Source organism: Schistocerca cancellata, chromosome 4 (genome assembly GCF_023864275.1).
Source record: "Schistocerca cancellata isolate TAMUIC-IGC-003103 chromosome 4, iqSchCanc2.1, whole genome shotgun sequence".
Lineage (NCBI taxonomy): Eukaryota > Metazoa > Arthropoda > Insecta > Orthoptera > Acrididae > Schistocerca > Schistocerca cancellata.
Genome location: NC_064629.1, coordinates 45,682,678 through 45,707,864, shown reverse-complemented (window position 1 = coordinate 45,707,864; position 25,187 = coordinate 45,682,678). Strand labels below are relative to the sequence as shown.

Sequence of the window (25,187 nt, the reverse complement as noted above, 5' to 3'; positions counted from 1 at the left end):
AGCCCTCCAACCAATGCAGGATTTTGAAGGCCGAACGTGCCAACTGGACAAAATCTATCACACTATGCCTCAGGAGGACATCTGACAACTCTATCAATCAATGCCAAACCGAACAACTGCTTGCTTAAGGGCCAAATGTGGACCAATGCAGTATTGACATACTCAAATTGTGAAGCTCTTCTCTCAAATAAATCATCGAATTTTTCTGAAATTGTAATCATTTGTTTTTCTGTACACATGCATCACATCTACTGATTTTTGTTGCAATTGTATAATTCCTTTGTAGAGCATCTTTTTTTCCCTTAGAGTGTATTTATGGTTTCTTACAAAACAACCACTGTCCGAGGCAAAATTGAAGGCAGTGAATATCTTCTTTCTGGGTGCTTGAACTCTATGACATGCTTCAATTTTTACCAAATGTTCACGTACTAATGTGTGTTAGTTGTAGTGCTGCATTCCAGAAAGTCAATGAGCATCAGGCCCTTGCAGTCAATGAAAAACGTATCACAAGTTTCCTGGAGTTGGCATGCCTGTTATTTCAATTACAATGTAGAAGTTTTGCTAGGAAGCCCTTACACACCCTCTGTACATTCCCAATGCCCCTCTCATGCAATTTCAATATTTTTGGAGCTCTCACAAAAGAAGTACGTGACCATCGATTTGCTTCAGATGAAGAGGTGCACACCAGGGTACAATCTTCATTCTGTAGACAACTGCAAACTTCTTTTCATGAAGGCACTGACCATCGTATCTCACAGTGGGATAAATGTATTCACAGTTATGGCACTCACTTTTGAAATAATAAACAGTTTACTTACTTCTTTCCCATCGGTCTCATTTTGATTTGACTGTCCCTTACAGATCCTGTGAAGTTACCAAATTTAGAGAATTCTGACTATTTTGTTTCAACTGATGTTTCAAATAGTCCCAGATATTTTCTATGGTATTAAGAATTGAGTGAATTTGAGGGCCAGCTGGGATATGATAGGGTGCCCTAATGTTCATCAAATCAATGTATGCGTACAACCCTGTGAATATGGCGGTTGAAACCTTGGAAAAGAAATCTGTCTGCAGCATATTCATCATGAATTTGGTAACTGGCAATGTTGAAATAAACATCCCAGTTCACTTTTACAGTAACCTGAATGAGTGAGACTTAGTCATGGTACAACAAACAGCCTAAAATCAGCACAAAACCATATCTGACAAAAATTACACTCTTCACACACTGCACATTAAACGCCTCAGTGGGCTATTAGTGAGCTTGACATGTCGCATAATTTTAAAAGAGGAACACACTATGCACCTCCAGTCAGCTACTGCTGAGTTTTTTGGCTTTTTTGGCCCACTGAAGACGCACAGCTTCATGTGCTACTGTAAGCTATGGCTTTTTGCAATGTACCTGACCCCAAACTGGTTGATACTAACCTACATTAACTGGCACTAACCTACATTAACTGACACTAACCTACATTGACTGACAGCTACAATTCCTGTCAGCTATGAAACTGACTGTCACTGACAAAGCATGACAGTTATCTCTGATCCCGTCAGTTGGCATCTTTTTACCACTCTCCTTACGCCATGTTACATACCTGTGAGTGGTACGACATTCCTCGTCGACACGTTCGACAATTCACATTGATACACTGACAAATCGGGCAAATTAGTACACACCGTGTGGTCATGGGGTGGTCCTAACATGTGAGCTACTTTCTGTCATTCTGTCACATTTGCACACTGACCCATTTTACTCTGTTGATTCAGTACAACTGGCTGGCACATACTCAGCACTTCACAACAAAGACTGAATCAGTGGTTGTGGGTCACGCGAGAGCCTGATAGCCATTCTACACCATCTACAGCACTTAAGTGACCATTATGCTGTTATAAGGGAGTTACTACTACTATTTTGTCTAGTGAGCTTGCGTACCATTAAGTACACTAAGTTACTGCATTATTGCAAGTGTAAAAAAACAAAACACTGAAATCTGTAACCACTCTTGAATTATTTCATTAATACCATGCAACACATTTGGTCTACATTTTCTCAACAAAATTTAGCTTTGTATCCATCTGATGTTAGGATAGGAAGCAATGACTTTTCATTGCTAGAATACACCAAGCCATATGACTTGCAGCAAATACAGCACAGAAGTGTCAAACAGAAAGTTATGAACGAGATTTTGAAACTAGTAGCACAATATTTATAAAATCATTTGTGACTGGTTACAGAATTCTTTTTTCACACCTCTGTTTTACACATTCAGAGTAAGCATAATCTCAAACTGTCGACATTATTACTGCATAATTCTTGTTTGCTGATGAAACTGTATTTTAGTATGACAAAGTACTACCTTATTTTTCTTCTTTTACCTTCTTATTTTATATCCAAAATTTTCTCTTTGTTATTTCTCACTGTTATATAACTTTTACATCACTTAAACACATTGTGTTTGCACTCAATGAGAAGTACTGTGTCCCAAAATTATACAATGCCTTATGTTTAAAACTAGTTAGTATACTCTGCCACTACGGTCACAGATAAGATTTAACACAAAAATTATTGTTCATTTTGAAACATCAGCATTAGACATGAAAGTGCAGAAAGCACTATGAATAGCATCAAGCAAATAAAACTGTATTCAGCCTGACCTGGAATGAGTAAATAACAAAAGACTTAATTTGCTCCCTCTACCGTATTTACTCAAATCTAAGCCGCACTCGAATCTAAGCTGCACCTGAAAAATGAGACTCGATATCAAGGAAAAAGAATTATCCAAAATCTAAGCCGCACCTGAAATTTGAGACTCGAAATTCAAGGGGAGAGAAAAGTTTTAGGCTGCACCTCCAAATCGAAAAAAAAGTTGGCCCATTGTAATATGAGACACAATTTAGGTCAAATGAATGATGATACAGCTACAGTAGTTTGGTTCGAGTCGTAAGCTTAGCAGTTAAGCTTTACTAGGTAGCCATTGCTATGCGTCAGGCGCTCCGTCCATATTTATACGGATACCCTTCCTTTTTCACGTGCTTCATCTGGTTTGAACTGATTGCTTATTTTTCTTTGATCTGATAAGTGCCGTTCTCTTTGTTATAGGTGTTTACGTCACTCTAAGCTGAAAATGCATTATTGTACTGTGTCATGCATTGTTTGTTGCATACTGAGAGAGAGAGAGAGAGAGAGAGAGAGAGAGAGAGAGAGAGAGAGAGAGAGAGAGGAATCGTCTCATTAGCGAAACAATGGCAAGAGACTGCTATTTGTTGTTACTTACACTGCTGCTTTCTTTGATAATGATCAACAAGAACCAAATAATAGACTGCGTGTGATAGAAGACGTTGTGAAGGAGAGTTTAGCGAAAAATTTTCTGCATTTGAAAATCTTTGCAGACGCCTCTTTAGTACATTACATTCTGCACAGAAATTAGAGTCATCTTAGATTTAAAAATCTAGTCAGTTGTCATGCTTCATTTCTGACTGTATCACTATTCGGCGTAAGAATAATATGAATATAAACATGGCATGAGGTGTACATTCTTCCACGTTTGCTGTTGTCTCTCTCTAGTTTCATAGTTTATTAGGCAGACAGGATTTACATGAGATGGCAGCAAACACGAAAGAATACATGGCAAAATGTTTATATTCGTATTATTCTTATGGTGAAGAGAATTATGCATGTGATTCACAATTCATCAAAGTTCCTATTAGCAACCATCTCTTGTCACAGGTAGGAAAAAATTCAGAATGTTGAGTTGGCCATACTGACAAACATCCCAAACAGTCTTGCCAGCCAGATTTTCGTAGTACAATGAAAGGCTGCTACATTCGAAGGTGAACAATATGGAATTTGTATTTACTTCGTTGGATAATGTATGAAAATGCAGTGGTCGAAACTCGGGGCAGAGAAAAAAGCTCGTCTTCCACCTTTTTTTTTTTTTTTAATTTATTTACTGATGCAGAGGTTTTGGTGCCAGTATTTATCTTTGTGCCTGTAAAGCATGCCTGTGTAGCACTACATATATTCTATGGCAGAAGTTAGTTGTGGCGGCACCTACCAACATTGTACAGAACTTCCGCTTACTTTGCACTCGATTCTAAGCCGCAGGCGGTTTTTTTGATTACAAAAACCGGAAAAAAAGTGCGGCTTAGATTCGAGTAAATATGGTATATTGCAACTCGTGTAGCACTTCCACTGAGCAGGTTGATACTTTGCCATAAAGCCAAAAATCAAATGCAAAGTTAAATCTGCTCTACTACCATCAACAGGAAACTACAGCACACACATTATGACAGAAAAGCTGAGAAGAGTAATGCAGTAGTAAACACAATCAATCAAGATTATATTTACAACACATTACAAATACTTGAACAGAATAATACCAATGACATTTTAGATGACCCAACTTTCCAATTCCAAATCGAAATTAAGAAAAGAACTTTGTTTTCGAAAAGAAGTGGTTCACCTCCGAGTGTTACTGAGCCCAATGGTCCCAGTTAAAGCCCCAGGCAGTAATACACAAGAAAGCTGCACTAACCAGTCGATAGTAAATTGAGTTCAGAGCCCCACTCAGTTTATTATGGAGAAATGACTGCAGATGCTCTCAAATGCACACACATTTGGAAGTAAAAGGTTTGTCTGGAAAGCAATGTCATCAGCTCTATTTTAACACTCCTACTGGTCAGATCATGGCCTATCCGTCAACTAGTAGACAGGGTTTGTTAGCTTCCCAACTCAACCAACACCACTCTGGGCTCCCAGAGTGTCAAAATATGTCCCTAATGCAAACCTGTTAGGTGATCTGCTTTGTTCACTTGCATGCAGTCAAATTCAGCATGAAACTTGGGAAGTCTACTGCTGAAACATTTCCAATAACTGAAGAGGCAGTTGTAAATGAATTTCTGTCAACATGGCAGATATTTCTGTGGCACAACATGTTTCTGGAATGCCAGGATAACATCTACAGTGGAAGTTGCTCTGGACCTCTTCAGTGTTGAAAGGTGAAGACAGTATAACTCGTGTGCATGAACTTTCTAATACATGTCATAGAATGAGTGTTTGTCCAATAGATCAGACTCTGGGGAGACTGTAACCAAACAATTGAACATGAAGAAAGTGTATGCAAAACTGGCCTCAAAAATTCTGACCAGCTACCGCAAGTCCAAGTGAGTGCTTACTTGTGAAGAACTTCATGAACTGAGCAGAAATATGGCCCTTAAATGAAGAGAGATAGCTCCAAGTGGTACATTTCTGTGCATGAGCAGATCCAAAGTGAAGACAATGCTCACTGTCTCTTCATATGCAGGTGATTTTGTCCACCATGTGTTTATACCTGCCAGACACACTGTCAATGCTACTTTGTACGTTGAAGAGCTCAAACAGCTGGAAAGAAAGATAGATTTTCATATCAGACCCTACATATTCTGTTCCTGGAAGCTCCACCAAGACAATGTGCCCAGTCACACCCAGCCTTCTTGATGATGGATTATCTCATCAAAGACAATTTGGCTATGCTCCCCCAGCCCCCTAGTTGCAATCTTGTTCTGGCAAAGTTATGTTTCCTTGGCTCAGGACACCCTTGGAAGGACCATTTCGAGACCAATGACAATGTGAAAGTTGCTCTTACCCATGCCCCAAAGGACATTCATCCAGACCTTCTAGGGTGCCTACAACACTTGGAAATCGTGCTGGCAAAAATGTAATGATGCAGGTGGGTCCTATTTTGAAGAGTTCTGAGGTATTGTAACACAACACATACATTCTCTTTCATCTGATCAAAGCGAGAGTAAAATCACAAGAAATCAGATAACAAAAATTACACACGACCATTAGCTTCAGGTCAAGCAGGACTGAAGGACTAGCAGAAAGAGGACTACAAAATGAGATGTTGGAAATTGTTTTACGACAGAAATATTGAAAGGATATCAATTCTATAATAATCACATCATTCAACAACTGGAACATTTTTTTTTTACTTGCATAGAATACTGATGAAATACTTAAAACTATAAAAGAAAGCATGTAACATTATATTCTTGCATACCTGGGCGACACGGCCATTAGAGATGGTGTATAAGAAACTATAAGTGTACCTTGGTGCCAATTGTAAGTTTGTGGTTCATACAGTTGCTGCTAGGGTGTCCTTGATGCAGTTCGTTCACTCTCTTGCTCATTACCCAATGTGTTCGAGATGGTGGAAACACAGCAACAAAAGGTGTTCTATGTCCTCAGTTGCAACAGGTAAAATTATGTTACAACTGTGTTGCATGATTTTAGAATTGGTCATTACTTGTGTGTCAGTCTGGCATGCTCTGCAATGACATTTATGTTTCGGGCCTTACAGTATTCAGTTGCTGCAACCCTTTCATGGCAATGATCGACAACTATGTGTATGGTTTTGTAAATACATTCTAGGTATGGAGATGGGCAATAACAATTTCCCTCCATGTTTAGTGTACAGTGATGAGCGTACATTCCCTTTAAGTGATGAAGGGAACAACCACAATGTAAGAATATGGAGAACACAGCTATCACATTTAGTTGAGCACAAGAAAGACTCTACGAAGTTTTAGGAATTTATAGCTGTTTCCTGAAGAAAGACTAACAATACATTCATTTTTGCAGAAAATACAGTTACACAGCTCACATACCTGAACATACTCGATATTTGGCTGTTTCTAAAACTGCGAGAACATGCTGAAAGTTCCATTTTTCAACAGGAGAGAGTACCAACACAATGACACCTGCATGTCAGAGCATTTCTTAAAAATGAGCTGTGTCACTGAGCGAACAATGCAAGAGACATAAAATTCTCATATTGCACCACTGGCTTCCAATATCACCTGTTCTCATGGTATTCGATTTTTGGTGTGGATTTTTAAAAGACTCCACCTATGTGCCTCCCTTTCCAACAACTTTTGATGAACTCAACACCTCATAACAATTGTGGTGAACACAGTAACTTTAGAAATGATCACAAAAGTATAGTGAGAGTTTGACTATCATCTGTATGTTGATTTGCATCTAGTGGAGAGGACAGTGAACTTTTTGTGAAAGGTAAATTAAAACCTTAATCCTAAACATAAATGTAAAATGTATTCCTAGATGCGCAAACATGTAAAAGATATACCCTTGTAAAATCAATTGATTCTTTTGAAAACAAAGACCTCGCCGTCCTATGCACAAATTAAAATTCAGCCAAAATTTCTACCTTCAGTCACTTACAAGACACAGTCTTGTGAAATTGGGTGAATTTTTTTAGAAACAGCCTGTATTACAACTGAAAATGATTACTGCAGTATGGAGTCATATGAAATAGGAAAATACATTACAGTTTAAAAATGCAAGTAATGCCATACTCACTAATATAGGTAATTTGGACAATTACAGCACTCCAGACAAATGTTAAAATTGTAACAACAGAATACTCCAAGTAAAGGAAAGGGCAGCAGTAACAGGGTGTGGAGCAAGGACAGCGCAAAGGCAAACTCGCTAAATGTATGTAAGCCTGACAAGGAAATTGTACACTGACATGTCCTACAGTACTGCAAACAACTGCTTGAAGCAATGGAAAAAGATGAAAAATAACTGGACAATTACAATATTGCCAAGTTTAAAAAGAACTTAAGCTGACAAACACACCTTCCTTAGAGGAAAGACAAATCTTTGAGCGACCCTGACTTGAAAGCATGGGTCGTGGTCTTCCAGGATAGTTACGAGACACTGTTGGAGAACAGTGTTGTGGCAGCGTAGAACTTTGTTGTTGTTGTTGTTGTTGTTGTTGCTGCTGCTGCTGCTGCTGCTCCTGCTGGTGTTGTTGTTGTTGTTGTTGTTGTTGTTGTTGTTGTGAACTTCGCACAGGTGACAGTGAGGATGCTAAACAACACAATAATTTACACATTTAAAACATAAACTTATTTTTCCTATTATCACAAGGTATTTTGAAACTGCAATAGGTTTTTCATGCAAAACAACTACCCTGTTCATGCATACAAGTCTCTCCGTACCTCACAGATGCGCTGATATTTGCTTAAAGCACAACTCACTAGTTTCAATTTGTAGTACATAAATTTTAATTTTTTGTGTTTACATATGCGTGTTTTGATAAATCATCCCATTACTGATGGAGTCATCACAAGCCTGACAGTTACTCAGACTGACCCAAGACAAAAATTGGGGACGACCATTGTCTTTTTGTGTGGAGGGAAAAAAATTCTCTATATGAAACTTCCGGGCAAATTAAAACAGTGTGCCGAACTGAGACAAACTCGGGACCTTTGCCTTTCACAGGCAAGGGCTCTACCGACCGAGCTACCTGAGCACGACTCACAACTCATCCTCACAGCTTTACTTATATCAGTACTTCATATCCTACCTTCCAAACTTCACAGAAGCTCTCCTGCGAACCTTGCAAGACTAACACTCCTGGAAAGAAGGATATTGCGGAGACATGGCTTAGCTACAGATTGGGAGATGTTTCCAGAGTGAAATTTTCACTCTGGAGCAGAGTGTGCACCGATATGAAACTTCCTGACAAATTAAAACTGGGTGCCGGAACGAGGCGAGGTACTAGCAAAAGTAAAGCTGTGAGGATGGGTTGTGAGTTGTGCTTGGATAGCTCAGTCAGTAGAGCACTTGCCCACACAAGGCATAGGTCCAGAGTTCAAGTCTCAGCCTGGCACATAGTTTTAATCTGCCAGGAAGTTTAATATCAGTTAACATAGTTCCAGAAACCTATGAAGGACTGCCCTATTGCAGATCTGCAGCCCTATTGCACTCCAAAGGTGGACCAATATACTACTAATCTGGTGGTCAGAATTTAATGGCTCATCAGCATATTAGGCTGCATAGTAATGTACAAGAAAACTTTCTTGGAGTAATGAGGAGCGAATTAGCATATGAGAATCCACCCAACATTTTTTCTTATTCCAACAGCTAAATGAATAATTAATATCACCACATTTTGTTTGTAGGGCTGAGCTTCGGAATCATATTGTTTTGTACAAATGCTGAATTTCCTGATTGATACTGATATGTGGCAACTGATATAGTACACAGCACTGCACAAGCAGGTGGTAAATGCAGATTTGCAACTCTAAGAGAAAATGTAAGAAAAGACAATAATTACTATATTACAACACATTAAATAGTGGATTTTTTTTGCATTTTCAAATTAAAATATTTAAAGGAAACTAACTAGGAGTTATCTTCTTTTCACAACATTTTTTAAATGTGTGATATAATGAGGAACAGCTGCTATTGTGAGAAACAGGAAACAAAAGTACAGACATGAACCTATATATGAAAGCAATCCTCTGACAGAATAGTAAACATTCACAAAAATGAGTTTGGAATGTTTCTGTCTAATCTGTAGATATGTTCCCACTTATCCTACAGAAATGCACTCTCACCAAAATATGTCAGTATCTTCATGAACTGATGTACACACATGGTGTGTGCTTTATTGTAACTAAACAGTTTTTGCTATTTCTGTCTTGTGCACCCCATGTTTTAAGTGGTCCCAGAAAGAACAATACTGTAACCAAACTCACATCATCTTCCAACAGTTCTTGCAACTTCTGCATTAAAAAGACTAGAGGTTTCAAGTGAATACCAAGGTTGTGACACATGAAGTTCAATAAACTTGCATGTACTAATATGGAACCAAAGATTTGCTGAAAGATTGCTATTGACAGCTCCATTCTATATCACGAGGAGTATCTGTCAATTAGATTTGAGTATTACATATCTTGGAAAAGCCATCACATGAAAATCAATTTTGTGAATAAATAAGACTTTTCCAGAAATGTGTCAACATCAACTTGGTTATATCCACCTGCACAAGTCCATATAATTATAATAGTTTGAAGACACTTTTCTATTTTTTTTCCTTGCAATGCATGTGATATCAGGGAGTACTTTGTTTCCTTTAGAGAGCAACAAACGCAACAGCATGACCTTTATTCCTACAAGCGTTTAATTCATGACTCCCTTGACTGCCAACTTCTAGCCCGATGACTTACTGTCACAGACATCTTTGGATGCATATTGGACAATGTAACTATCTTGTATAGTCTCCTCTAGCTAAAATGCAGTCCCAAAATGGTACACAGGTGCGATCATGAAGCTCTGGGATGTCATCTCGGGACACAGTGTTCCATTCTACGTCCACCTGTTGTCATCGAACGGTCAAATTGACAGAAATGCCAACTGAATCTGACACCTACTTATCATATCCCAGACATGTACAATGAGAAACAGGTCTCAGGCTTGTGCCAGCCCAGAGACTTGATGAACAGCTGGGGGTGCATGTTGCAAAAAATAATATTTGCACTGCTACTACCCTGCTTTGTGTCCACATCTTGCCAATTTCACAGGTATAACAATAGAAAGTATCCCTGGATGTATCCTGCATTGTTAAGGCTAAGTTCAACAAATGTTAGATGTGTACAGGCAACGTATTCTATAGCACGTCTGTTCCGGAGACAGTTAGGCGGACATGAGTGCTCATGCTAACTGGCTGCCTTGGTAGTGAGCACTTGAAGGAAAATGTGGCTGTCAAATATCACTATGTAGCACAGAGGAACTGCAAACTGTGCTCTGTCTTCAGAGGAATGACAATATGTTAACTTCGCCATAGTTTTAAACACAAGCATATATACTTGTACTTAATAGTGCAGTGCTTAAAAGTGAGAGTAGCTCTTCTAAAATTAATAAAAAGCAGCCTTACAGCTGGGTTAGAAACTTCAAAGTGAAGATCAGACACACCCATATCAATTTACAAGATGTCAGTGCTGGGTGCCTGGCTACAATTACAACTTATAGATCTGCAATGTGACAGGCAGTTGAGTGTTAAGTTTCATAATAAGATAAGTCTTACAGACATGTGCAAAAAGTTTCTTCAAGACAAATTTCCAAAATTTCACAAGTTCTTAGCTACTTATGTTGATGTCTGGACCTACATAACTGTGCAAGAAACTTTTTTCCGCAGTGAAGAGATTGAAAACTATGCACAGAATCTCACTGACACACTTCAATTTAAAAGCTATGTTCGAATTTGGATTGCTCAGAAAGAGATCCCAGACACCGATACTTTAGTGAAAAGCAAAATTAGTAGTTTTCATCCATATGCAGCTTTTTCATGTTTAATGTGTGAACAAAAGAGCTGTGAAATACATGTGGATGACAATTTAAACTTTGTCTGAAAACGACATTCATCATCATAAGGTGGCATCCATAGAAAAAAAATATCACTACCTCATATTATTTCCGTCACCAATTAAATGAAATGTAACTATCGAATCATTGTCATTTCTCATCAATGCAACTGTTTCAGGAAATAAACGTGCCACGAGGGCATTAATTAGCCACTATAAAGTAATACATCTCCATAGAACTATTAGCAGCCATAGAATAGACTTCTTGATAACATTTCTTGTGCCGAGTGGCCTTGTTTCAATCACCTCCCCCCCCCCCCCCCCCCCCCCCACACACACACACCTTTCCCCTTCCACTACTTGCCGAGAGCTGGCCAACTGCTCACTGCTGATGTGTGAGTGTAAGCCAGCTCACACGAGGAGACTTCCACCCTGAATTTGTTGCTGCACTATCGCAGATGGGCTGCACAGCGATGCGGTGTGAAGGCATTCCTGGCAGGTGGAATCCTTGCTCACAGGCCAACTTCCAGCAAACAGTTCTTGGCGGTCCTAACTGGAATTCTGGGTGCAATATTGGCTCTGACTTGCGCTGATGTTGTCATGCCAGTACTAGTTTCTGCTGATATGATGGAACAGTCCCGCCAAAAATATGAATACCATCAACTCTGTATACCATCAACTCTGTATACCATCAACTCTGTATACCATCAACTCTGTATACCATCAACTCTGTATACCATCAACTCTGTATACCATCAACTCTGTATACCATCAACTCTGTATACCATCAACTCTGTATACCATCAACTCTGTATACCATCAACTCTGTATACCATCAACTCTGTATACCATCAACTCTGTATACCATCAACTCTGTATACCATCAACTCTGTATACCATCAACTCTGTATACCATCAACTCTGTATACCATCAACTCTGTATACCATCAACTCTGTATACCATCAACTCTGTATACCATCAACTCTGTATACCATCAACTCTGTATACCATCAACTCTGTATACCATCAACTCTGTATACCATCAACTCTGTATACCATCAACTCTGTATACCATCAACTCTGTATACCATCAACTCTGTATACCATCAACTCTGTATACCATCAACTCTGTATACCATCAACTCTGTATACCATCAACTCTGTATACCATCAACTCTGTATACCATCAACTCTGTATACCATCAACTCTGTATACCATCAACTCTGTATACCATCAACTCTGTATACCATCAACTCTGTATACCATCAACTCTGTATACCATCAACTCTGTATACCATCAACTCTGTATACCATCAACTCTGTATACCATCAACTCTGTATACCATCAACTCTGTATACCATCAACTCTGTATACCATCAACTCTGTATACCATCAACTCTGTATACCATCAACTCTGTATACCATCAACTCTGTATACCATCAACTCTGTATACCATCAACTCTGTATACCATCAACTCTGTATACCATCAACTCTGTATACCATCAACTCTGTATACCATCAACTCTGTATACCATCAACTCTGTATACCATCAACTCTGTATACCATCAACTCTGTATACCATCAACTCTGTATACCATCAACTCTGTATACCATCAACTCTGTATACCATCAACTCTGTATACCATCAACTCTGTATACCATCAACTCTGTATACCATCAACTCTGTATACCATCAACTCTGTATACCATCAACTCTGTATACCATCACCACCCTATACCAGTTAAATGAGCTGCTGCGTCTCCTTTGATTTTACAGACCTTCGCCTAAGAAACATTCAAAATTCCTAAGGTACGGGATTATTAAGTATAAACAGGCACAGAAGCTATAAATTGAAGTCAGAGCAAGAATTTCATTCTCCTCCTCCTAGGTAGCAGTTTTACCAACATTCACAACATCAACTGCCGTAACCAAATCGCAGACCCATAAACTGACAAGAAAGAAATTTCAAAATTTTATGTCATATAATAGACCAATTAGGAAAAAAAGTGGGTTCTGCCATTAGTAATACTGTGGGGTACGTAACTGAAAAGACTGTCACTTTGCTAATGATATCTGAGGTAATTGAGCCGTTTCCCAACACACTATGGCCACAAATTATACCTTAAAAATGCAGTTTAGAGAGTTCTTTCCTTTTATGTTCAATTCAAAAATAGAAAAAATTTATGGCCTACATGGTGAAATAAACTGAAAATTGTGAAATACAGTGAAAACTGCCAGATTACAACATATCGGTTGTTTGTTTTCCGCCTGCAGCCAACAGCTGTATAGCATGGTGATGTCACAGTAATGCAATGAGCACTATCTGTTTAATTGCAGTTTGAAGATTGCTTTTTTCTCCTTCAAAGACCAAATAATTTTTCTGGTGGTACACAACAAGTTTTGCTGAATGAATCAGTATGATTAACACTTATGAAAACTTCACATAAAAATAAGAGTTCACACCACACACATTATCCTGTGAAGACATAAGCTACAGATATTTCCTATTTTTCAGTCATTTTGTCAAATTAACAAATACACTGAAGCACCAAATAAATTGGTATAGGCATGCGTATTCAAATACAGAGATATGTAAACAGGCAGAATACAGTGCTGCAGTCAGTAACACTTATATAAGAGAACAAGTGTCTGACACAGTTGTTAGATCAGTTACTGCTGCTACAAAGGCAGGTTATCAAGATTTAAGTGAGTTTGAATGTGGTGTTATAGTCGGCACACGAGCGATGGGACACAGCATCTCAGAGGTAGCGATGAAGTGGCGATTTTCCCGTACGGCCATTTCACAAGTGTACCGTGAATATCAGGAATCCGGTACAACATCAAATCTCCGACATCATTGCGCCCAGAAATGGATCCTGCAGGAACAGGACCAATGATGACTGAAGAGAAGAACTGCAACCCTTCTGCAAATTGCTGTAGATTTCAATGCTGGGCCCTCAACATGTGTCAGCGTGCAAACCATTCAACAAAACATGTACCCTTGATGACTGCACAACACCTCGCCTGGGCCTGTCAACGCTGACATTGGACTGTTAATGACTGGAAACATGTTGCCTCGTCGGACGAGTCTCGGTTCAAATTGTATTCAGCAGATGGACGAGTACGGGTATGGAGACAACCACATGAAGCCATGGACCCTTCATCTCAGCAGGGAGTGTTCAAGACGGTGGAGGCCCTGTAATGGTGTGGGGTGTGTACAGTTGGAGTGATATGGGACCCCTGATACGTCTAGATATGCCTCTGACAGGTGACATGTACGTAAGCATCCTGTCTGATCACCTGCATCCATTCATGTACACTGTACATTCCGACAGACTTGGGCAATTCCAGCAGGACAATGTGACATCCCACATGTCGAGGACTGCTACAGAGAGGCTCCATGAACACTCTTCTGAGTTTAAACACTTCCACTGGCCACCAAACTCCTCAGACATAAACATTATTGAGCATATCCAGGATGCCTTGCAACGTGCTGTTCAGAGATCTCCACCCCCTCGTACTCTTAGGATTTATGGACAGTGCTGCAGGATTCATAGTGTCAATTCCAGCCAGCACTAATTCAGACATTCAGCTGATGCATGCCACATCATGTTGTGGCACTTCTGCGTGCTTGCGGGGGCCCTACATGATATTAGGCTGGTTTAACAGTTTCTTTGGCTCTGCGGTGTAGAATGCAACAGTATAAAGGGTATCAAACCCAATCTGTTTAAAACGAACTGAAGATATTTTGTCATTCAAATATATCTGTGGTCTCATGTTTTGAAAAAGCAACATTTAAAAATAGACTTCATTTTAGAAATTAAAGAATTTCTAGCAGATTCCTTCCTTGTTGTACACAGTCTAGTTTAAGTTACACTTGTAGAACTCAATAGATGCTATATAAGAGATTTTATGCAATAGTAGATCAAGACACATAACAGAAAACAAAGATAGTAGGATAATTTTTTCTGGCCACTGCTTACCTTCAGGAGGCAAAATTTGTATTACTACTGACAGACATATAAAAGAGAAAGTTATACACATCCTAAACTTTCGACCTACGAATTCTTCACTCAGAGGGGAGAGAGGGATAGGTTGGTGAAGGTTAAAAGGAAGGACAGATTACTCACACCCCAGGGTGAGAGGGGCCCATGTATAGGGAAGACAAGGATAAACAAAGACGCAGGGGAAATGTTAGGGAGAATAGGTCAGAGGTGGACATTAGTAAGTACGGTGCCAGCTTCAGTCCAGAGATGATTAGGTCCGAGTGAGAAGTAAGATTCGGGCTAAGAGAAACATATAATGCAATAAAGAATTACGATGGCGAGTCAAAAATTGCCTACAAATTTTATTTTAACAATGTATTTACAAAAATTTGTGATTTGACATATACATTATTTTTCAACATATTCTCCTTTCTTTTCAATGCAGTGTCCAGCAGTCCACAAGCTAACATATTCCCACCAAGAAGGTTTTCGGTTGGTAGCAAAGTAATTTTTGCACCGATTTCTGCACTTCCACATATGAAGAAACTCTATGAACTAATAGCATATCCTTGAGTGGTCCAACTTGACAAACGTTGGAGGATGCTAGATCTGGGCAGTAAAGATGATGTCCCAGCAGTTCAAAACCCGATTTCTTGATGGTTTCAACAGTGCAGTGAGCCATGTGCATGTGGGTTTGTTGTAGAACAGCAATACTTTCTATGAGAACAGACCTCATTGTTTGCTGTTAATCGCGGGATTGAGCTCTTTTCTGACAATTCACTGAAAACTCTTTGTAGATGGCTTTTCCCTCTGTTCTGTAGGGGAGAGTGTTGAAAAGAGGATAGTGTACCTAGACCCACATGATGTTTTCTGGTTAGTAGTTCAGTCCAAGCAGTTTCTGCAATTTTCTACAAATTTTATTTTTGTTAGATATGAGGTTTTGTTTCGTGCAGCATTTGTAAACGTTCTGCATACTACACATTTAAGTACTGTATAGTACATTAAAACTATTTGGAATGTACTGTTAATTCTTTAGGTACAGAATTTTATGGAGAGTAAAATAATATGTATTTTTAGAGCTACTTATATAACATGTGGACAGTTAAGCCATACTCTGCAAATCATGTACCATCTTGTACCTTGAAACATGAAAACATCTTTTACCATGGAACACATGATACTTCCAAACTGACTTTCTTTAATGTCCAAACAATTTTACCTGTCATGAAAATGGAAATGTGTGTGTTACATTTCAATAGTTTCCACCTCAAAATGTATTTAACTTGTAACTGGTTTTTGACAATGCTTCTGCTTAAACTGATTTTATTACTGATTATTGGTTTGCAGTAGAGTAATAATGTAACAAACAGACAAATATAATACTGACAAGATTTTTTTGATTGCAATGCTTTTAAATTTTAATAGAATATTTGTTCCTTGATTGCAACGGTTTTAAATTTCAGTAGAATATTTGTTCATAGATACACGATCAAGTTGTACCTCAGAACATGTTGTTGTATCTGGAAAAGCCTTAATTTTCTGGAGTAACTTTTGTGATTTCACAAAAAGACTGCAGTACTTAATAAGTCAGTGCAATCATTTACAAATGGAATATATTAAACTTCTAGTACAGGGCTCACTAGAGGCAAAAGTCTGAAAAGTGTACCAAGACACAACACTCTCCCCTACTCTTGCAGCATATGCCAATCTGCATCCCAAAAAATAGTTAGTATAACCTCTCTTTATCCAATCCATACTCTGGTGGTTTGATTCTAGCTCACAATGCTGCACTCATGTTCCATCACTGATAACTATCCTAGTCAAAAATGGACCACCTTCCCTGTAGGAATGATCAAGCAGGCATCAGCTGAAGTCAACACATGTGATCTCAAGTTCTTTAGGAAGTCATCTCGGTACCTGTCGTGCAGAAACCTTACAGAAGCGGAGTTGGTCGTGGATGTGTTAGGAAGAACCGTGACTGATGTCCAAAAGGACGCGACTAGACTGATAGTAACTCGCATGTCAACTAAAATCATCTCTCGAGCTTACTGAATCTTTTGGACTATGGTGGACATTGACAGTCGTCCTGTTCCTCTTCACATGTCATACTCGTCTAGGCACTTTCAAACCACTTAACAGACAAATAAAGAGTTTTATGTGACACACACACTGTCCCCGTATTGTGATGAAAATCTATGATGAATTGCAGTCTCACTGCTCGTTGTTACTTCTCAGTGAAAACTAGCAGTGGGGCAGACAGGTTTACACCATCGCTGCCAGACTGCAACTGAAGTGGTTGGGGTCACGTTATACATGTAAAGGAGGGTTGATTATTTACACATTCATCATAAAACACCTTCACAATTCTCACACTGTATGGGTGTGTGTGTTAAAGAAGATTTAGTACAAGAATGTGCCAGGATGAACAGATACCGTATTTACTCAAATCTAAGCTGCACCTGAAAAATGAGACTTGAAATCAAGGGAAAAAAATTATCCCAAATCTAAGCCGTACCTAAAATTTGAGACTCTAAATTCAAGAGGAGAGACAAGTTTTAGACCGCACCTCCAAATCGAAACAAAGTTGGTCCATTGTAACATGAGACACAATTTAGGTCGAATGGATGAAGATAAAGCTATAGTAGTTTGGTTCGAGTCGTAAGCTTAGCAGTTAAGCTTTACCAGGTAGCCAATGCTATGAGTCTGGCGCTCCGTCTGTATTTATACGGGTACCCTTCCTTTTTCACGTGCTTCGTCTGGTTTGAATCGATTACTTATTTTGCTTTGATCTAATAAGTGCCGTTCTCTTTGTTACAGGTGTTTAGGTCACTCTAAGCTGAAAATGCATTATTGTACTGTGTCATGCATTGTTTGTCGCATTCATTATAATGAGTGTTTACGACCTGTCGCCACTCGCGGCATGGCTTGCTTTTGTGCGCGCTACCGCCGCTTACAATAAAATGGGAGGAATTGTCTCATTGGCGAAACAATGGCAAGAGACTGCTATTTGTTGTTACTGCAGTGGTTACTTACAATGCAATGCAGGGGTCAAAACTCGGGGCGGAGAAAAAAGCTCGTCTTCTACCTTTTTTTTAAAAAAAATTATTTACTGATGCAGAGGTTTTGACGCCAGTATTTATCTTTGTGCCTGCAAAGCATGACTGTGTAGCGCTACACGTATTCGACGGCAGAAGTCAGTTGCGGCAGTGCCTACCAACATTTTTCAGAACTTCCGCTTACTTTGCACTCGATTGTAAGTCGCAGGCGGTTTTTTGGATTACAAAAACCGGAAAAAATGTGTGGCTTAGGTTCGAGTAAATACGGTATGTTCGAGGGCAAGCTTTTGTCTCCAAAGTTCAGGGTAACTAGTATCAGGTGGGCAGATCTAAATAGCCCATTTGGTGTAGCAAGCACTCAGGTCTGTTGAGTCAAATTGGCTAAGAGTATGAATGGGCAAAGAAGAACTGTCTGCCTTGAGGACACCAAGTACCTAGCTGCTAAACATGCTCAACAGTATAACTGAAGGGACCCGAGTGATTCCTATCCTCCCACCGATACTAGTTTTCCTGAACTCCGGAGATGCAAATTTGCCCTCCAACACATCCCCATACCTCTACATCCTCTTGGACTTAATTTCCATTAATACATCCCACCCTCTATGACTACTTTTTTCCTGTCTTAATTATTGATTGCACTATTCATCCCTTTTCCCCCTTGTCTACCTTTACCTCTCACTCTGACCTTATCTCTGGACTAAAGTTCACACTTTAGTTACTAATGCACCATCTCTGACCTACTCTCACTGATGCTTCTCCCTCGATCTTTGTCTATCCTTGCCCTCACTACAGATGGGCACCTCTCATACTGGGACCTAAGTGACATGCCCTTCCTTTTTAACTTTCGACAACCTAACCATCTCTCCTCCCTGAGGAAGGGACTATGGTTCCCAAAGCTAGGCAATGTCTCACTTTTACTTTCGTATGCATCTATCAGCAGTACTAAACACTCAAATGTAAACGCCATTTGGTACTGTTGGCTGGGATATCCCACGAGGTGTGTTCATCCATCTGTAGGAAAGGGTGTTCTTCCACGTACACTGGTCTCTTTCCTTGTGGTTATATGAGAGTAGTGTTGTACATTTATTTGTAGAGTGTAGGTGAATTTCATGGATGTGTGCGTAGTATAGTGTCATGTTTGTGTTGTACAATGATGATCAGTGAAGAGTGTGGTGAAACTCAGCACTAGCACATAGCCTACTCCTCTCTAATAACACCTAGGGGGGCTGCCGAACTTAACATGTGCATCCGACAGAAGGATAACCATCAACACTTCATGAGACAATGCAGAGGGGTTTGGAATTTAATCCAGAACATTGGTGCAAAGACTGGTGACCAGGAACTTTACACTACCACCTCTCCCCCATTTCCTGACCACATACTGGCAGTGAAAATTTCATCCACCACCAGGATTCGGACCAGGTTACCTCAGAGTCAACTGCCACCACACACAAATGCATCAGCAATCTTGGATACAGAGATGGGTAGTGCTACACATTTTGCCTATTGAAGGTAACGGATGGCCAACAATTCGTCTCATAAAATTGGTTTTCTCGACTGACTTTTTCATTGATACACTGGAGATTTTTTTATATAGATCTTACCTCTTTTTGCAGAAAAGGTAAGCACATTTCCCTCAGATTTGAAATTCTGCGTATGTGGAGAAATATCAGCAAATGCTGCTTCGGAGGAAGTATGGCGATGACTGTTAATCACAGTCATTGCAGCTGATTGTGCCACACGTTTAGAAATCTTTACATCTGGAAAATGAAGAACAAATTCATATTAAGACACCCATAAAATGCAGAACTACTAAGGTATGGAACACAGAATTACTAATACTACCGCCCACCACCACCACAGTCACAATACAGCTTAAATGTAAAATTCTTATGAAGTGGCTGATGTCTAAAGTTACTTCAGGGCATATTCACAGCAGTTAAATTGTGATCTAATTTTTATCAAGCAGTTTATTTAAGATGTATCTTAGCACGAGTCACGACCAATCTGTGATGGAGTATGGACATATTTCTTCCCTGTTGACCTATAGATCTGTTGAAAAGAAGTTTTCTCAATTATCGTAGATTTATCACCGATAAGACTATCGGTTTATACACAGATACTGGAAATAAAGATGACAGCTGAATTTTTAACAAAAGTAATACTGGGAAAAAATAGTCAGACATGGTGATACAATTCCTTTTCTCCTTGGAAGTTGCCAGACATTATGACCTATGTTTTTGTCAGTAACAACATTATTTTAGTTTTACACGTACATATGGTTTCACTTTGTGGAAATGAGGAAGCTATTTTTAATTATAGGCATTTTAAAACTCATGGAGCTTAAAAAAATGCTTTTGGTCTTGCAAATAAAGAATTTTGCATTTTTAATAAGCCAATCACTAGTATGCTCCAGAGAAATGCCAGTATACGGCAGCTTGCTCTTTATTCAACTTGCTCTGAGGTATATTCTTAGGAAGCAGGAAGCTACATCAAGGTGTATACTTGGACAAGGAAAAAAATTCCCGGATTTTTCTCAGATTTGCCGGTTAAAAAATACACTTTCTCCCAGGTGAAAATACACTTTTTCCATGTTAAGCGACAGTATACTTTCCCTCAGATTTGTAAAACTTATCAATCCCTTGAATGGTTAAGGTTTTATAAACCGGTGTAGAACCTCCCGCCACTTTAGGAAGCAAACCCCAGAAAAAAAATGCATTTTTGAAAAATCTTTGATTTGTAGCAACACGTACGCTGCATATTTTCATATTACAAAAGTACATAGTCGAATTCCACCAAACACCGAACGTTAGTTTCTGAAGCAGTGAAACCGAGATTGCGATGCGCTTTTGTAAGTCAATTATAGCTCAAGTCACGAAATCTCATCACCCGATGACAGCAGATATTCATTGCGTTTATATGGGGCTCCCAAAAGCGGATTTAGTAAACCGAATACAGCTTCTGGGTGGTCATGTAAACACTGCAAAATCAATTCTGGAAATCCACTTCCTGTTGCCAGTTTCCCAAGTCCGCAATCGATTTCCGCTCCCATGTAAACGGAACCAGTACAGAAATGTGCTTGGACTGTCAGGTTTTGTCTTGTTTTCTAAAAATTTCACCTAATATTGATGGAGCGGCTTTTTGTATAGTGAATTGTAAGTAGAAATATTAGACTGAAGCTGTTTACATCTCGTCTAACTGAAGAGAAATTGCGACTGTACTGACTAAATCATAAACTATATCAACTGATTTCCAGGTGCCATAGTTAACTGGGTTAGCAAATCCGCTTCAGACCTTAACATATAAACATGACAGATTTCCCAAACACTGTTTTTGTCCTTCCGAAGATGTGTCGCATGTAAATGTAGTGATTCAGAGCATAGGACACACGACGTAGGCCTATTCAGCCTACAGTAACATCACTGTTAAGTACCGCGAACACACAAATAGGAAAAGTTAATGGTTTCAATTAATGTACATAGTGTAACTACAAGAAAAACTAAGCTTTCACATATAATATTTGTCTTTTTGTCGATACATCACACAAATGTGCCAGTAAAATTTTAAGTAATGGCGTAAATGTCTGGTCTTCTCAGCTTGAAATTCTTCTAAGTGACTGGCCCTCAAAGTGTTAAGCTTTAAATGAGAATCAAATGCTCTGTGATTTAAGAAATTCAAAACATGTTCACACACATAACATAACTTGTATTGCATAAAATAAAATGTACTTTGAAAGTAACACTTTTCAAACAACTAACCGCAATATTTTTACTGTGACCTATTACAATTCGTTTCAGCAGTTGTCAGAGAGCCAGAAAATGGCGTTACTGGGCCTGCGCACCTACAATGACGTAGGCAGCCCACATACATCATCTACATCTACGCGTACATGAATACTCTGCAAATCACATTTAAGTGCTAGGCAGAGGGTTCATCGAATCACCTTCACAATTCTCTATTATTCCAATCTCATATAGCAGGCAAAAAGAACGAACGCCTACATCTTTCAGTACGAGTTCTGATTTCCCTTATTTTATCGTAGTGATCGTTTCTCCCTATGTATGTCAGTGTCAACAAAATATTATTGCATTCGGAGGAGAAAGTTGGTGATTGGAATTTTGTGAGAAGATTCTATCACAATGAAAAACGCTTTTCTTTTACTGATGTTCAGCCCAAATTCTGTATCATTTCAGTGACACTCTCTCCCATATTTCGCGATAATACAAAACGTGCTGCCCTACTTTGAACTTTTTCGATGTACTCTATCAGTCCTATCTGGTAAGGATCCCACACCGCACAGTAGTATTCTAAAAGAGGATGGACAAGCGTAGTGTACGCAGTCTCCTTAGTAGAGCTGCTACATTTTCTAAGTGTCCTGCCAATAAAACACAGTCTTCCCCCACAACTCTGTGTTCCTTCCAATTTAAGTTGTCCGTAATTGTAATTCCTAGGTATTTAGTTGAATTTACGGCTTTTATATTTGACTGATTTATCGTGTAACCGAAGTTTAACAGTTTCCTTTTAGCACTCATGTGGATGACCTCACACTTTTCGTTATTTAGGGTCAACTGCCAATTTTCACACCACTCAGATATCTTTTCTAAATTGTTTTGCAATTTGTTTTGATCTGCTGATGACTTTATTGGTCGATAAACAACAGCGTCATCTGCGACCAACCTAAGATGGCTGCTCAAATTGTCTCCCAAATCGTTTATATAGATAAGGAACAACAAAGGGCCTGTAACACTACCTTGTGGAATGCCAGAAATCACTTCTGGTTTACTCGATGACTTCTTGTCAATTACTACGAACTGTGATCTCTCTGACAGGAAGTCACAAATCCACTCACATAACTGAGACGATATTCCATAAGCACGCAATTTCACTATGAGCCGCTTGTGTGGTACCGTGTCAAAAGCCTTCTGGAAATCCAGAAATACGGAATTGATCTGAAATCCCTTATCAATAGCACTGAACATTTCATGCGAATAAAGAGCTATTTGTGTTTCACGAGAACAATGTTTTCTAAACCCATGTTGACTGCGTATCAATAGACAGTTTTCTTCGAGGTAATTCATAATGTTCGAACACTATATATGTTCCAGAATCCTGCTGCATATCGATGTTAATGAAATGGGCCTGTAATGAAGTGGCTTACTCCTACCACCTGTCTTGAATATTGGTGTGACCTGTGCAATTTTCCAGTCTTTGTGTACACATCTTTCGTCGAGCAAACGGTTAATATGATTGTCAAGTATGGAGCTAACATATCAGCATACTCTGAAAGGAACCTAATTGGTATACAGTCTGGACCAGAAGACTTGCTTTCATTAAGTGATTTAAAATGTTTTACTACTCCGTGGATATTTACACTTCTATGTTAATCATGTTGGCAGCTGTTCTTGATTCGAACTCTGGAATATTTACTTCGTCTTCTTTCGTGAAGGCATTTCGGAAGGCTGTGTTTAGTACCTCTGCTTTGGCAGCACTGTCTTTGATAGTAACTCCATTGCTATCGCACAGAGGAGGCATTGATTATTTCTTGCTACTAACATACTTCACACACGACCAGAATCTCTTTGGATTTTCTGCCAGGTTTCGAGACAAAGTTTCATTGTGTAAAGTGTTATAAGCATCTCACATTGAAGTCCGCACTAAATTTTGAGCTTCTGTAAAAGACCGACAGTCTTGGGGATTTTGCATATTCGTACGTATATAGCATCAAGAGATCTTACATTATGTCATTATTGAAACAGGACATCAGAGGATATTACAAGAGCATCGGAATTTTGTAAACTATACGAAAAGGCATAATTTGACTTAAAGGGCACATTTGTATTTCCAGATTCACAAAAAAGTAGGCCCCAACCTCATATGAAACTTCCCAGTGTGGTTTTCGGGAATGCAAATTTTCTTGGAGTACCTGTACTGTATTATCTCATGTTTAGTTCTTTATTATGGCATAATGCCACATGTCCCAGAAGATAAAGTGTAGACGAAATTCTGCAAACAGCTGACACTAGTAATAGTGTTTCAAATAAATTGACTGCCTCTGCAGAAAAGATTAATTGAAGGCAAATTTTTTTAGCAAACCGATAAAAATAAATTCATTGTTCTGCAAGGCAATAATGTGCAACTAAGAAAAACCTGGAAATATAATAAAATCAGAAAACTGAAACTAACAACATATTTTAACCTTCCATAATTATGTGAATGTATTTTAATTCACTTTATAGCTCGTGGCCACAGAAATCCATTTTGTTTTCATTTGATGTGAGAGCTGTAAACCAAAAGGAAACAGCAAAACCACTAAACGTAAACACAGTTCACGTGGAGACTGTCCCCTAATCCCACAACAACTCAGACTTCTCTGCACATGCACGAATCTGGCAGCTTGGACGCACCAGAAAAATTTTTCAGGTAGCATCTGGCTGCTTGTTGCTACAGCTGCACTTCACTTCAAGTAACCAGAACTCGGAGAAGGTACTGCTCATATGCAACTCAACTGTGCATGTGCATAAGCCCGCTGGCAACTGCCCAAACGAACCTAATATAAACTGTTGTGACATCTACATCTACATTTATACTCCGCAAGCCACCCAACGGTGTGTGGCCCATCGGAAGCAGTTTGTTGTTATGAAGTATTGCATCGTCTTCATCCTAAAGCTTTCAACACATTTTGCTGTTGGCAGACGTTTGTGTGTAGACTGTGTTTTGTTGTTGTAAATTGTACATTTCCTCTGCAACTTAAGTTTTTTTTTCCTCGTTTATGTTTTATTGCTGCAGTATTATTTTGCAGTAGCAGGCCAAAGTAAAATTCTTTGTTGGAGCATCAGCTCTTACCAGTCCAAACTACAAAAAAACTAAAACAATGAAAAATTCCCGGAATTCTAAAAAAGTCCCAGTTTTCTCCCAGATGAAAAAATTCCCTGGGTTTTTCCGGATTTCCCGGTTGTCTTGGAGCGTATACACCCTGCACATTAT

General features: G+C 39.0%; 1 protein-coding gene across 3 annotated transcripts in view; it reads right to left on the bottom strand.

Moving 5' to 3' along the window:
- Positions 1–25,187, bottom strand: part of LOC126184978 (TBC1 domain family member 22B) — a 154,209-nt gene that overhangs the window by 78,854 nt on the left and 50,168 nt on the right. For all 3 annotated transcript variants that reach the window (XM_049927678.1, XM_049927679.1, XM_049927680.1), the window contains exons 4-5: positions 19,808–19,963; positions 7,640–7,873 (exon numbers count right to left, since the gene is read on the bottom strand). In XM_049927678.1, the coding sequence (XP_049783635.1) occupies positions 7,640–7,873; positions 19,808–19,963 (390 nt within the window). The remainder of the gene's footprint in view (positions 1–7,639; positions 7,874–19,807; positions 19,964–25,187) is intronic.